Here is a 16,383-nt window from a genome sequence, read left to right on the forward strand (position 1 = left end):
GTTGGTTTCCGGAGCTGCAAGAGAGTTACAGAGACACGCTGTACTAATCAAAATTAAATGACATGCCATATGCGCGTTCCACTACAGTACTGAGCCTGGTACAGTCCCGAGGTGCCCGAACCAGCCCGGCTGCAGAAGTATGAATGAGGAATAATTTGTTAAGACTCCAGACTTCACACACTTTGTTGAGCAGCCAGGGCACCGACAGACTGCTACCTGTCTTGTTTTGTGCCTTGCAGGGTGCTACATCTCATCATTATCATCACTGTACACTCCCAGGTTGGGACCTGTAACTAAAATGGATTTTTCCAGGCCTTAAGCTAGAAAATTCACTGATTGTGTGGGCTTCACAGAAAATATTCATTTAAATCTTTCTTTATTTCACTGATTTTTTATTTTATTTTTGTTTTTAATATCACTATCATGTATTAGTAATTATTTATCTTGGATATAATGCCTCTATTTATATTTGCTTTCAAGATTTCGGTGGCTTAACGTCTTTTTATTTTTTTCTCACATTTTATTCTTTGACTGTGAAGATATTGACATCCATCTGTGATTCCTTCAGCTGTTTTTTGCTGCACACAAGTAGCAGTGAGCCTCTCGCACTCGAGTGTGTTTTGTCAAAGCAGTCTGACATTCAACAGAAGCTGTTGCGTTGCAAGACACCAACAGCACACTGCAGTGACGGAATATTTTACTAAAGATGGTGCTTACACTCAGCGCTAACTGAGTGCTTCACGCGGCAATATGTCTTATTATGGATCTGAAGTCACAATAGAAAGTCTCTGTCCCGTTTTCAGAGGGCCTTGGGTGTTCTCTCAAATGCACAGCGCGTCCAGAGGCAAATAATACAACTAAAATCAGCAGTTCATGTTATGTTATTAGACAGTAAGAGGATATATCATTGATACAATATGTCTACACACAATTGTGTTTCTAGGAGACCAATGCATTACTAGAAAGCAGACCCAAACTCCAAATGTCATTGTGATTGGTTGACGAGAGCACAACCTTTTAAACATTCCCAGTCTGTGACTCCTAATGTGGCACCGTGTTAAAGATGGTGTTGATCATGTTACTGCAGCACAACCTAAGGACTGAATGCAAACACAATTTGCATGATCATCAGGTGGAAGCGGTGAAATTATTTAATTCAGACACTTAAATAATACATTTCCAAATTTGCCTCCTTTTGTTCAGATGCATTTGGAGTGCTTCTTAAATGAAAAGGATGTCATTTTTCCTTCTACTTTTTTTCCCGCAAAATCAAATCTGACACCTCAACTCAGTTAGTCTGCGAGGACTGAGTTCTAATCTAATACCAGCGCGCTTTCTCTCCCAATCTTAGAATCTGTGTGTCTCACTTGAATCCTCTTTTATGTACAATAAAGTAATATAGGGCCAAGTATTGCTTTGGTGCAAAAAAATCTAATATATATTTATATTGGTCGGCACATGGACAACGGCCAATGTATCAGTACGAGCGCCACGTTCAATCCGGCACAGCAGACCCCGGATCATAAAAGGCCACACGGTGCGCAACATGACAAGAAGACAGAGCAGTTTTAGAGATTTCCTCCTGACGGAGAGACAGACAAAGATAAAAGCTATTAGAGGCTAATGAACCGGATGCACTCAAACTGGCTGGCTGTGTGTAACTCGAGGTGTAACACTTGAAGATCCTGAATGGGGGATATCAATATCGCAGGATATTGGTATTTTGCACTAAACACGTATAGTTTGCCGATTCAAGGCGGCAAGAAAGAGCTTTGAACAATTTTTAAAGGGCAAACGGAAAAGCGGCCGGGAGAAGATCTGTCTCTTTCCTCTCAGCACACAGATGCCGGGTTCTCTAATGTGGTGAAACTAAAAACCCAGATAGACCAATGGAAACTCTCTATGACTTAATCTTTACTGTTTCCTAAGGATTCATTTTTGTAAGATTTGACAAGGAAAGCGGGTCACTGTCACTTGGACAGTGACAATACGAACAAAGGTGCAATCCCGGCCCCTGAAAGGTGTGACGTTAACACTTTTACCCCATGTGGACTCCTGTGAGGAAACCATCACAAGCTCCACTATTTTATATAATTAGTTTTGAATTAAACTGTCACCACCAGCGGGGTGACGGACTGTGTTGTCGCTGTTCTCACCTTCATGTTTCGTGGTACATCAGAGTGCAGGCGAGAGTCTTTAGGCCTGTTGTGTTTCTGGGGGGCAAACCGATCTATCGAATCCAATGCACTTAATATGACTCGTAAATTATGCCCGTTGTAATGCATTTGTGTGTCAGTCCACATGTGGGAGGGCTCTGAGGTCTTAATTTGAAATATTTCAAAATATGCTAAAAAGTCAACCTTACCAAACCCCATCAGTTCAGCAAAAATGACCCAGTAAAAGCAGTCGCTGTGTATTGATTTTGTTTTCTCTTTACATTCAGATCACCATCTTAACAACTACATGTCTTTAACAACGAAGTGAACTCAAGCCCGTCCATGAATGAATGAGTGAACCTCCAACGTGATTGATATTCCACTTGAAACGAGGCTGATGAGCCATGGGGTTTTCTGTTCAGGCCGCGCTGAGGGTGCTGTGTGCCAGCAGCCTGCAGGAAGTAAAAACATCTTACATCGGCTGTTTCCAAGTGGGCAGAGCAGCCTGATTACAGGCTAGCGAGGCGTTTGCCAAAGTGATCTGAAAGTTAAAAGAATGGCCGAATCAGTGGAGTGTTTGAAATCACATTTGGTTTAAAACATTTTTTCGAGGCTGCTCCGACGGTGGATGCCGGACGGCGACCTCGAACAAAGCTCCCATTTATCAGTGAAGTGATGGCAACAGATTTTGATGAAAGAAAATGTCAAACCCATCGCCTTGACAGCGTTTTGACTTAACACCTGTATGGTGCTTTCCTAAAGACGACTTCCTGTCCGTCTCAAGAGTGCTCACATGTTTACCCATATGATACAGCTGAGTAAAGCAGCTAAGCCATCCACGCTGCCATGCCCGGCCCATGTTTTATCCTGTTAGCGGCGCTCAGCACCCCGACCCCACCCCCCACCTTCCCTGAATGGACGCCGTTTTAGCACATTAGTTTTTGCACTCTGAATTCCCTGTGTGCACTTGAACCACCTGGCGTGCATGGCAGCGCCGCGTGAGTCAGAACGCTGTGGCCATTAAAGCCCTGCAGGCGCCGCGGCAGTGGGGAAGGATCGAGCCCGTGTGGAAATGTTGACCTTAGCACGGATCTAGAACACACAGATGCACGTTCTCTCACGGCCCGGCTCTCACTGATCCTATAAGCGCTCCCCAGAGGGCAGCAGGCCGGGACGGTCGCTCTTAGCGGGTTAGCTCTGCACACTGTGCTGTCCCACTATCCGCTGTGGAGATGCTCACTACGGATGCAGCCGGAGACAACACACAAAGTCTCGTATCAATTTCGCGCTTGATGGCGTACGGATTAAAACTACACAGGTCGCGGAAGCTGATTTTGATCTCTTTTCTTTTTTTTCTGGAATGAATTTTTTATGTAAAATCAAAGACAAAATTGAAAGAAAAAAACGTGTTACCTTTTTGTATTCATTATTTCTATCAAATATCTGCCAATGTACATACCTTTAATCAAGGTATAATCTTTGCGATGGACTCACAGAAAACGTTTTCTTCAGCCTTCTGCTTCCCTCAGCTGTGCAAAGCTTTACAGCGTCTCAATGCTCATTCAGTCCGGCCCACAACTTAACTGTTTTGGTTCCCTCTCAGAAACGCTGACTAGAAGAGGGTAAATATTGGACTTTCATTCATCAGGTGTCCACAAACACATGTTGCTCTATTAACTGCTGGATGTGAAAATAAGCAACTGTTTGCTGAGATGAAACAATCCTTCAAAGAATTAGTCAAGCAAGCAATTACCAATTAATCAACGACAATCAGCAAAAATATCGATTTAAAACAGTTTTCAAAAACTGCCAAAGGTAAGCCAGAGCCGGAAAAAAAGGTTTACCGGCTCCGGCTTCCAACGTGTGAATAGTTCAGGTTTCCTCGGTCCTCTGTGACAGTAAACTGAGGTATTTTGGCCCAGAGAAGCTTTTAAATCAATTCAAGGTTAATTTGATACATTTTCACAGGCCATGTCTTAATTTCCACCTGCTTCCGACAAAACCAGGCAGCAACATCCAAAAGAAATACAAAATACTTTTTACCCGTCAAACAGGCCACATATTGACCGGGCAGGGCGTCGGGATAATAAATTGTGTCGCTACAGGGATCGCCACGGCCTTCACTTAGCTGGGACTCTCCTTTCAGGTCTGCGCTGCATCCTTCTACAGACACAGAAAGATCCTTTTAGCAGCTATTTTCACCACCGTCCCCGTGGTGGTCCCTTTGTCTGGCACAAGAATCACTTGTCACCTTTGTCACATTCTAAGAAAGAACCACAGTTTCCGGCCTCACAGCCCCTTGAGGATACATATAGAGTAACTACACACATAACATGTTACACACGTGGCTCAGAGGATGCAGCGGGATTTCTTTCAGGGGGGAGGACATCGTTTCACGGTTTATAGTCGACCATCATTAGATCGTCATGTCTTTTCACCTTCTGTTTCTCAAGTCTCTCCCTTCTCAACCTCGCGTTCTCATGATCTCCCTCTTTTTGTCACTCTGACTCACTCTCTCTCACGTACACAACATGCGCACTCTGTCCGTGACCGCTCTTCAGATCCAGTCCGGTCGCCAACGCGCCACGACATACGCAACAGCAACCCGAGATTAGCAGCCACTACTAGCATGACACACCCGCACTCGCACACACACACACACTAACACATATTATAACCAGACTACTGGAGATACTGAGCTGCAGCACACACACACGCACACACGCACACACACACACACACAGACGCCGCACATGAAATGAGGTAAAGCTTGATTCTACCACAATAGAAAAAAGCATATTCTTCAACGGCGTCATACATTTTTGCACACACACACACACAAATGCACACACTGGCCCAGATCCCTCTCATAGAGCAGCACTGTTTGGTAGAAAATGTACAGAAGAAGAAGAGTGGGGAGGGGGGGGGGACGCTACAGCAGAGAATCTCCATGGAAACAGGCTGGAGAGCAGCATATCCCACTACTGTCAGAGGCTGAATCGAGTCCTCATTAGGAAAAGCCAAACCACACCACACACACTAGGCGCTTGATTCCATTATTTACTGCAACAGAAATATCACACACACCTGAATGTGAATATCCTCGTGCTCTGAGCAGCCGCTACAGTGCAACGAGATTATTGGACTTCGACAAGAGATTATTTTGGGAGGATATTCTTTCAGTTTGGCTCATCTTTGCTCGTCATTGACTTGTTGTCAAATGCCTCAATTACCTTGATTTGAAATGGAATAGCTCTCCTGTGTTTCTAAGATTTTGGTGTTGAATCGCACAGATTTTGATTGTAGTAGATAATGTGGTACAACGTGTAGTGTAGTGAAAAGAAGTCTTTTACTGAGGTTGCTTTGAACTGATCTTTAAGTAATAGTGAGTTAGCTTGAATTTTCCATGAAATAAATGTTGCAAAGATAAAGTTGACACACTTACAAACAGCATGTAGGCGTTCACGCCACCACCGCACCTCTGACTTCTCCACATCATGTGCATGTTTACGCAAACCATTTCTGGGTCTTAAGTCCTCCACAATTTTCAACCACATTTTCTGAGATTTATGTAATTCACAGTTATCTACTCAGGTCAAATGTGAGGAAAGTACGTGTTTCTACAGGTTTCTTTGTACAACAACAATAAACCGTATCAATTGTGCTTTCTGCTGCCAAAACCAAGCTCACTGCTTTCTATATTCAAACTCATATTCAGTCATCCACTCACTCATACACCCACAACGCTTCTCCTGCTACCTAACATGGTATTGTACCAAGTACCTCTTGGAGGGATTCAACTGGAAATCAAATACAATTCTGGTTATTTCCATCCAGCTTCTCTTGGGCTTTGCCACAAGCGTGAGCATCGGGTGCCAAGGAAGCATTGAGATGGGTCACTGTAAAAATGTGAAATACAACTGAAGATAAGAATGCATCAGAAGGAATGCATTGCTGAGATAGGATAGGGTATATAGGATGAGGTCACTCTCCCAGCAAAAATGCTCAAATGTGAGAAGGATTTTATCTAATTTAGATTCCTGTGTAAATAGAATAGACTGTAAATGGGCTTTGGACCGTCGGCTGGACTAAACTGTGCATTTTTTACAATATACCTGAATTTTATGGATCGAATGATTAGTTTTGTAAGTTGTAAACATAATGAAAAGGGAAAAAAAATAGGCATCAATAATCAGTCGTGGCCCTCCTGAACACGTGTTCAGCAGTCAACAGTGATGGAATTAACTGTACGGGTGTGTTTGATGAGCAATGATGGATACAGAAAAGATGTACAAGTGTGCATTGTAACTGCTTTTAAATCCTGGAGCCAGTAACAGCTGGGAAGAGACGTATCCGAAACAATAGTCTACAGTGTTTATAGACATTGACATGAGACAGGAGGGACACCAACAGCTTGACATCTAAATAGCGAAGCTGTTAAAAGAAACCAAATCCTGAATCCTTAAAGTGTAAATTCATTGCTACATCTCAGGAAAGTGTCTCTCCATGAGGCGGTTGTCATCGACACACATCGTCTTCTCGTGGTTATGGGAATAAGTTTGACTTCCAGGTGGCGTTTGACACCTTGAATAACATGGAAGCTTTATAATATCTATTTCTAAAAAATGTGGATTATCACTTTAAACACGACTCACTTCCATTTGCATTGTCCTGCATTGCACCCAGCAATGAATTGGCATGTCAGCTAATAGCTGGTTAATTCCATTCTGACCTCAAAATCCTGCACCAAAACAGAGAGAGCAAATGCCATCAGCAGCCAGATGTACTGCAGCTTTAATCCCAAAGACAAACAGGTGCTATCTGTGAGCAGGACGCAGAGGGTGTATCAACAAATCACTTATGTTGTAATCTTCATCAAATGACTTACCTCCCATTCCCAAAGTAAGACACAAAGAGCAAACTGTGGTGTCAAACCGAGATTGTTAGCGTTAAAACAATCTCCGCACAGAGGAAGTTTTATCGCTCCACTAACCAACTGAGCCACTGAGCCGTTGTCATTGGCCATAAAGGAGGCTGTAAAATGGAGCTCTAACTTTTGTCCCCCTGTAATCTACTTGGTCCACATCTGAGAAACTACTGGACAGATTGCAAAGATTGGTTTGGGTCGGCGCATTTCAAAATGTACAAGATGTATCTAAAAAGGTACTTGCTGAATTTCAAGGACATTTACTGAACCTGTTATTGGGCCGAAGGGAATGACTGTCAATGTCTCCTGAATTTACAACATCTCACGGTGTAACAGAGTACAATTTATACACCTGACACTTTGAGAAACTATTAAACCTGGAATAGTTGAGACGGTTAGCTTGACTCGTCCTAAGGTAACAAAATCTGCCTAGCAGCACCTCCAAAGCCCTCTGACACAGAAAACCCTCCTGGAAGATACTGGTCCCAGCCAAGAAACAGTCCAGCATTGAACCCCCGTAAAAGTCTTATACGCTGTTGTTTTTCAATTTCTATCAACAGCTTTATGTTGTGCATTTCGATCAGTATTTCATTGCCCCAAATTGTATAATACACATTGCAGCTCTATGAGACGCTGGAGGGCCTCTCTGCTCTGGGAGCTTCAAGCCTTTGAATGGGAACTGGCTATATGAGGATCTCCTGGAACATCAGAGCAGAAAGAAGCCGCCCAGGAGTTGAGCCCTCTGAACCTCTGAGATCCCCCACTGCATCCTAATGCTACCCGTGATAAATGACCACCTCGGACACCTTACACGTGAAAAGCAGCTCAATTCAGTCCACACAGCTGTCTGAGTCGGCCTGCGTGTATTCCTGTAGGTGAGCCTTTGCTCACCGTGTGTGCCATGTATCGGGAGATGGAGCCTGTTGCAAGGTTAAACGCTGCATGTAAAGTTTGTATGTGTGCCTGCGTGTGTCAGGCTGCAGGATTAACGCAGACGTGACTGAGCATGGGCGTACATACGAATTTCAGCCCAAACCGGCACATTTTGTAGGAGCAACAAATCCAGGAGCTAAACGGAGCACATGACACTGTCAAAGCATTGAACACACGGACATGGAAGAAGCCCTGAAGCCCTGAAGCCCAGTCAAACAGCAGGAAGCAGGATTTGGATATCGTTGCAGCACCAGCTCTTCTACGTTTCTTATTGTGGCATTAGTAGTGGTCTGCGTGTGCGTGAGCTGATAACTTCATTAGTACACTTACAGGTTCAGGCTTTGAGGCGTCACACCCAACGTGTGTTAGAGATTTAAGGATTGGGAGGAGATCACAGTGTTCAGCCGGCTAGCAGGCTTGAGGAATCACAGTGATGGAGTAAGTTCTCCTTCAACACCCCCTCAAACCTCTGTCCTCATCTGCATGCTGCTGTTATCCTCATCTCCCCTTTCCTCGTACTGTCTTGAATTCCCTCTATCTGTGACTAATAAGGCACGAACATAAATTGACAGGAAGACCGTTTTCTCCTTTACAATCAAACACGATTAGAAGGCAGTCATTTTGAAGCCAGACATTGTCCCGATGTTAGCGGCCGTAAGAAGATAGATGAAAAGCTGTTTGGACGAAAATCCCCTTGCTGCCCGTCGAGAAGCCTTTTTGTGGAGCATCCCTCCTACCCTGCTGGATTCCACACACACACACACTCACACTGGCACGGATAGCTGTGATTGAAGGCGAGATGAGGGGCTTTTTCTACAAAACTGACGACGTGTGTTCGACCGAGATCTTTCCCCGTGAGCGTATTTCTATCCGTTGCGGTGAATACCGATTACCTTATCTGCTGTGCCAACTTCTCATCAACCTGTTCAATTTGAACACACACACACAGGCCAGTAACAGTTCTGCAGGAAATGTCTCAAGAGGAAAGCAAAGACTTGATATGCCCCCCACCCCCAATAAGTCTAAGACTTCTTACCTTGCTGCAAGTCTATGTTCCGGACACATTGGAGCACATACGCGGCGCGTCTTCACGCGGTGAGAGGGAAGCGGTGGACAGTCATGCAGACGTGTTTCACATCTGAGAGCGCCGGGTGAAAGCAGGCTGTTTCCTCTGTCTTTCTGCTCCTTTCTTATTTTTTCCAAAGCCCTCAAAATAATGGAGCACTGACAGAGGAGGAGAAGGAGGAGGAGGAGGTGGAGGTGGATGAGAAGGTGGAGGAGGAGGAGGAGGAGGAGGAGGAGGAGGAGGAGGAGGAGGAGGAGGAGGAGGAGGAGGAGGAGGAGGAGGAGAGGGAAGGCTGATGGAGCAGTCTGCCAGGCTGGGCTTCTGTGGATCACCTGGAGCAGTGTTGGGCTCCGCATTTACTCCTCCACTGCAGCAGTGCGAGGCAGCGGCGCGAGCTGCATGTTGCTCCCAAAGAGCGCCGCAAAACAAGGACACGGAGTCTCCGCGTGCTGGATTCGGGATTCTGCAGCTCCGTCGCTCAACGCGCTGCTATGCCCATCAGCATGCACACTCACGCTGTCATTCTTCCCCCCCTCTGGGTTTAAGCTCCATCCCTCTGTGTGCTCTTTGCCTCACGTCCCTTGTTCCCCCCTCGACGGCGGTTTATGACCGGTCACAGGCGTGTTGTCATGTTATCCATGCTCCGTGTCTGACTGGTGCGTGTGGTCATACGACCGGTTCCAACGGTGGTAAAACGTCAAGCTCGATGAAGCCTCAGCCAACCTCGCACTCTCCCTTTGATGACATCACTCGTCTGACAGAAGGGGAGAGGGATGTTCCTGCTCTGGTTGGGACCCTGCCGACGTCACCGAGATCATTTTTTAGGCCATGTGCCTGGTGTTTAAATGGCATACAATCAACGCACAAAAGCGAAGAACAGGAGGCAAGTCAGAACCGATTGTACCACTTTGTCTGCACGAGATACAAGCCAATTACAGAAGACTATCATTCCCCTCACATTCTGCCGCACAGTAGAGACTTAAGGTTAAGAGACAATCGGGAAAGAGGAATGAATACAGATTTGGGAAGGATCATATCGATTTGGGGTCCATTGTAAGACTTATTGGTATTCTGAAGGAGTGGGGTTGCTTCTCAAGAGAAATATTAGCGCTCCTTCAGCAGATGAAAAAAGACTCGGCGGCCATGGCTGACGCAGACGGAAAACAAGGAGGTTGAAACACAAAGCTAACGCACAACAATGTAAAACCTTGTCTACGTCTGAACGTAGATGCCGCGGTGTTTCCTTGTCATTTTTTTCTACATTACAACTTTTAAACAAACATGATGGATAGTCACTGCCATAGAGCAGCAGATCTCCACTTCTATCATTCTACTACATACTGACTGACAGCAACACAAAGTGGACTGATATTGCATGATCCTTATTAGGTCATTAGTATGTTATTAACAGCATGTATATATCCGGTTAGATGTCCCATTGGGTTTTTTTCGTCAACCCCATCCACATCGTAATTTCTCCATTTGAAACCAGCTGCTCTGGTTTGCAAGACCACTGCTCCAATTCCCTAAACTGCGCCAAAATAAAAACCCAAATGATATGTGCGTACTTGTGTAAGAGCGTTGGCACAACACCGGAGCTGCCAAGGTAACAGGAGAGAGACTCGTCCTCCGGTGATTCCTTCTGCTTTCACGTCTAACATATTTAACCTTGCACTGCGGATGACACATCCTATTGAGAGCCTGCAAAGATTTTCAAAAGCACTCAGTAACGGATAACGTAACGCATTCTGAAATGGTCGCTTTTTGAAATGCACCATCAGGCCTGTCGTTTTGAAGCGCAGTCGTTTAAAGAGCTCCACCTGGTGGTGTGAAACCCACCTGGAGTGCTTTTGGACATTTTGAGATTACATTACATTACATTACATGTCATTTAGCGGACGCTGTTATCCAAAGCGACGTACAATAAGTGCATTCACACATTTGTGCCGTAATTTGGGTTCTAGATTTTAAAAAAACATTTAAAGCAACACAAACTATAAGTGTTCATTTTTAAAGCTTTAACGCATCCACATAAAAGGCAATAAGCAGCAGAAATGCTCCTCCTTGCTTTACATTCCTTAAAATCATCCAGTCCACGCACTCATTAACATTCTGCGTCAACCTTGAGAAAATGATGAGCAAGGTAAGATCAAGAGCTCCGGAGGGCTGATAAAGAAAGGAGAAAAAAAGCAGAACAATTCTTTAGGTTGTGCACATCACAAAAGCAGAGATGTTCCCTCCTCCTCATTTACTTCACCTGGAAACTTTGTGCTGACGAAGCCCGTAAAAGTACAGAAGGACCCTACACACGATTAACTCGCAGATAATCTCTGACGTGTGTCGAAACTCCAAGGTCGGCCTATTCATTATGCTTGAAAAGACATTTTCAGAACATAATTAACACATACTGTTTACCGTCTGATCTTTTTTGAGCAAACGCAGTGACAGTTGAGATCCTACAGCATTTGTGTAATAATGGTGTTGCGATTTAGGACGACACTGCTGCACTAAAGACACAAGGCAACGATTAATGTCGGGCTGAATTTGCAAAAATCGTTAATGATAAAAGGGAAAGCTTCACTGCAAAAGTAGCCAAATGTGACTTAAAACGTGAGGTTCTTTGGTGAATTATGCTCCTGTTCTGTTCTCTTGTCTCAAAAATCTTGTTAATACTTTGTGTCAGTTTGAGATATTTATAACCAGGTCACAGATAAAATTACAAAATGTAACATGTCTCTTTTATGATTTTGTCTTGGCCTTTGGCTTCAAAAGCATCACAGTGGAAGTGATGGTATTTGATGTTTTTCCTGATGTGAGCCAGTATTTGATCCTCTAGAATGCCAAAAATTGCCAGGAGAAAGGCAGCTGACCCCTGGAGTGTTTTTCCTTTGGATGGATCTCAGAGCTCCGACCTCTGCTGAGGAAAAGAGCCGGGCAGAGTTTACCTAATTAACCGCTATCTCCTTTATGCTCCGTGACCAAATATTCCACACAACACCTCCACCTCATTATGCACAGTTGATTTGTCATCTCTGACTGTCTGTTTATATAATTTCCCATCATGAATCTGGCTGGATGGTAGATAAATATCTCATCTCATCATCACGTGTGTGTGTGTGTGTGCGTGTGTGTGTGTGTGTGTGTGTGTGTGTGTGTGTGTGTGTGTGTGTGTGTGTGTGTGTGTGTGTGTGTGTGTGTGTGTGTGTGTGTGTGTGTGTGTGTGTGTGAACGTTGTTGCTTATAGTGATAACTCCAATTAAAGTTTTCTTTAAATCTCTAACTGGAGCAGTTCGACATCTCGTTGTTTACAGCCCACAGCTTTACTGTTGTGGTCCAGTCCAGATTTTCTCCCAACAGCTGATGGGGAAAACTAAAAGTAGAGTATATATAACATTTATCAGGTGGACACAAAAAGAACTCGATGGAGCCAACCAAAAATGTGTCAGTCCGTTTTTGTATACTATTTTTCTGCAGCTCGCTTTAATAACTTTTAATAAACAATAGAATGTTGAATTGTTAAAAAAGACAAGATTGAGCAGCCTGATCTCCAAAACCTGTTCGTAAAAATGTATACAAAAATCTTGAACATACAAATTCGTAGTGATACATACGAAATAAATACGGACTGCAACTGATGACGTCACCCTATTCAAAGTGAATGAGGACCTGCACCCCGTAAACACACTTCGTGAAGTCTAACGATGTAAAATAAACGTGTTGCATTTTTAACGAGAAACCAATGTTAACTTGTAAGAATAGAATACTAACCCTAACCCCCTGAAAAAATCCAACATGGCGGAGAGACGTTCACTCAAGAATCCGACATGGTCCGCCATGTTGTTCACTCAAGGGGCGTGGTTAACCACCGCCAGTTCCTATGTATTGTTACGAATTTGTATGTTCAAGATTTTCGAGATACAACTACACGTTTGGGTGGATTCACCTGCACTGACATGATTGTGATGTAGACCTTCAAACAAATCCTCATTCAGCACCTCTGCCCCCGAGGCCAATGAACAGTCTGTAACAAGCCGAATACGTGGCTTTAGATCATGAAATATGTCAGAACTTTTAATACCTGTGTTTACTAAATTGAAAATGTCATTAGTGTGGCTCAGTGACGGCTCCAAAAATGTAGGTAACGGAAACATTTTGGGTGCTGGCTGAAAAAGCAAAAACCATGATTGATTTGTTCTTTGGTGAGTTATTATTTGACAATAAGGAAAAGATAAACCACTAGACTAACAGACCCCCAAAACAACTACAGGAAGCCAAAATGATCTCATCCTAATCTTGAAAGAACCCGGTAGCATCTCATTCCTTCAGATCCCTGCTACTGTAAAGCCACAGAAGTGAACGGTACCCCCCTCACTGTTTTTCACTCGATCGCCCCTCCCATCTCTTACCTGAGTCCTTCTCAAAGAAAAGACAGCAGTGAGTCTGTAGTAGCCATGGTAACACCTGTGACAGATGAAAAGGTGGATGACAGATATAGTACAATACTCCAGACATGCACATACGCACATACACATTGAGTGAATGGAGAGGAGCAGCACGATGGGAGTGTGTGTGTGTGTGTGTGTGTGTGTGTGTGTGTGTGTGTGTGTGTACAGACAGAAGAAACTTGAGGGAGAAACAATGGCACCCACAGCCTCCTCTCCACCTCCAAACACATGTAGGCCCCTATAGGTTCTCCCCGCACCTCACCCACGCGTCATGCATCATTCGGTGGTATCTGAATGGTATCGATTAATCTGCCCGGGAAACACCCCGACAAGTGCAAAGAGTCTTTTCATTTCATGCGCTGCACAACTTTCTGACATTTTGCACTTTCAACGTGACGTGAAGTGCGACACGCACCTGGCCGAGGAGAAACGCCGCGAAGCGCAACAACAGCAGCAGCAGCAGCCAACGTGCACGAACACTGCGCGGTGCTTTCTTCCCTCCTACCTTTTTCATCGCTGACATCTTCCTCCTCGGAGAAGGTCACTTCTTCTTCGATCGTGAACGGACGGTAAACAAGTGAGAGACGATCACGTCTCCTGGTGCCCCGGAGGATGTGCATGGTCTCGTCGGTTAGAAACATCTGCGACAGAGCGGCCGGAGGTTCCCATGATGATGATGATGATGATGACGGCGGCGGCGGCGGCTTGTGTGGGTTTTCTTGCCCGACGCAAGTCCCGATGCAGCTGCTGACTCCATTCTCCGGAGAGGAATTATAATGATGCCCTGATGTGGTCAGCGAGCGCACAGCTGCGCCTGCGGAGGCAGCCGATGCCAGGCGCCATTTTCACCAAGTCCGCTCCTGGAGCGCAGTTGCCTACTTCTATTTATGATAATAATAATTACAATGGTGATACTACCCAGTGAGCTCAAGACGTAGTTTCGGGTTGAAATGAGGTCTAAACATCTAAGACCTTATTTCAACCGGCTAAAAGGCGGATTACATTACATTACATGTCATTTAGCTGACGCTTTTATCCAAAGCGACTTACAATAAGTGCCTTCAACCATAGGGATACAAACTCAGAAGAGCAAGAAACAAGTGTAATTTCCTCAAATAAGCCAATTTACAATTTGCTATAGATAAGTGGCGTCCATTGTGTTCAAAAATGAAGAAACGCTGGGCGGACAAAGGGCATCGCAGATCGAAAGGTTAAATAGGGTTAGGGTTAGGGTTAGAGAGAAAGAACGGGTGTTGTGGTAAAAAGAACATCTCAGTTGAGGAGCCGCTGGTCTTTGCAACCAAGAGGCCCCAGGGCCCATTGACCCCCCAGTACCTGTCTGTTGCCTCCACCAGCGAACTCGAGAATAGTGATGTGTCGTTTGTGAACGATTCGTTCATTTTGAACGAATCCTTACAAGGACTTGAGAGTAACCGGTCCTCTCAAAAAAAGATTCGTTCATTTTCTCGTGGCCACGCATCGGGACTTGAATAGGCTCAGCCAAGAAAACAGAAATGATTCATTGAATGCAGGCCACGTGGAAACTGATCCTTCTGCCAACCAAGTGGTGCTGAGCCTATGCAGGTCACGTGAAAAATGAACGATGAATGAATCATTGACCCGAAGACTCGGTCGGGAGGTGAACGATTCGTTCATCTGCCGGATACAAATCTTTAGATCATTTTTCACGTGACCTGCATAGGCTCAGCACTGGTAGAGAAAACAGAAATGATTCGTTCATTTTGACTGGGTCTTCGGATACGGATCTTAGGATCATTTTTCATGTGACCTGCGCTCAGAAAAGGAAACAGAAATTGAGTATTACATGCATGCATTCAAGGTAATTACATTACATACAATCATAACTGTACATTGATGTTATTCGATTACAGTTTTACATTATTGTCATTACTTTATTGATTACACAGTTTCAGAATCATGGCATTCTGGTGTACACTATATGCATTTTATTAATTTTATGAACCGGGTCGTCAGTTTATGTCTATCCTACACGTAACAAGTACGATGAAACATCAACGTGCCAAAACAGTCCATTTGTTGATAAATGTGGCATGTTGTAACATACCCAGCCATGTAACCATGGTGATTTATTATTTGCAGCTAACAGCCAGGCTAAGATTAATCCAGGGAGGTAGTAATAAAGAAATCCAGTATAAGTGAAAACTTGACTTAGTGTGATCCACTCGTCGCAGCTTAATCCGTAACTTAAGAAAAAGCGCACGTATATCTCTTCAGCGTCACAGTTGAATATTAGTCAGCATTGTCTATATATTATACCCGTGACTTTTGCGCAAAGGAAGACTGATAATGATAATAATATAATGGAAATGAATGATCATTATTGTTGTTAATGTTATTATAGAGGATAATGTAACACTTCTCTACAACCTAACATGGGAAATTAAACAGAAAAATGAAAAACTTTACTAAGTGAATAATGGTTGAATTGATGCTCAATAGCAGTTCAAACATTTAAAATGTCGTATTCCCCGTAGTTACGAAAATGCACTTTTATTAGTCAATATGTAATATAATAACTTTATTTTTGTTGTTTATGTTCAAGTAAGAAAGTGCTTAACAGCAAAACAAAATGAATGAAAATCAAATCAATCAAGTCAATGTGTTCCTCCTACATACTCTAATTTTGCTTGATAACTTTGTTTCAAATTTCCCTAAACTTGGATATATTATTTATGGGAATTAAAGTGAGTGCGATTGGTGTGATTAGTGTGTCTGATGCCAAGAAACTGCACACGTGGCACACAGGAGGTCACTGACAAATTGTGGTAAAGTGCAGAAATTAGATAATAATAATAATAAAAAATCAAAAGTCAG

The 16,383-nt window shown here is 43.9% G+C and overlaps 1 protein-coding gene across 6 annotated transcripts in view; it reads right to left on the minus strand.

Annotated features, from left to right (window-relative positions):
• The window catches only part of dlgap2b (discs, large (Drosophila) homolog-associated protein 2b), a 70,286-nt gene extending 55,909 nt beyond the window's left edge, over nucleotides 1-14,377 (minus strand). For 4 of the 6 annotated variants that reach the window (XM_078093082.1, XM_078093081.1, XM_078093083.1 and 1 more), the window contains exon 1: nucleotides 14,033-14,377. In XM_078093082.1, the coding sequence (XP_077949208.1) occupies nucleotides 14,033-14,168 (136 nt within the window). In that variant the 5' untranslated portion in view covers nucleotides 14,169-14,377. Of the gene's footprint in view, nucleotides 1-9,052; nucleotides 9,193-13,488; nucleotides 13,544-14,032 lie in introns of those variants that run through there. The other 2 variants (XM_040161191.2, XM_078093084.1) reach the window with 2 other exon arrangements.
• Nucleotides 14,378-16,383: the final 2,006 nt, after the last annotated feature.

The sequence above is a fragment of the Gasterosteus aculeatus genome, chromosome 18, assembly GCF_964276395.1.
Source record: "Gasterosteus aculeatus chromosome 18, fGasAcu3.hap1.1, whole genome shotgun sequence".
Lineage (NCBI taxonomy): Eukaryota > Metazoa > Chordata > Actinopteri > Perciformes > Gasterosteidae > Gasterosteus > Gasterosteus aculeatus.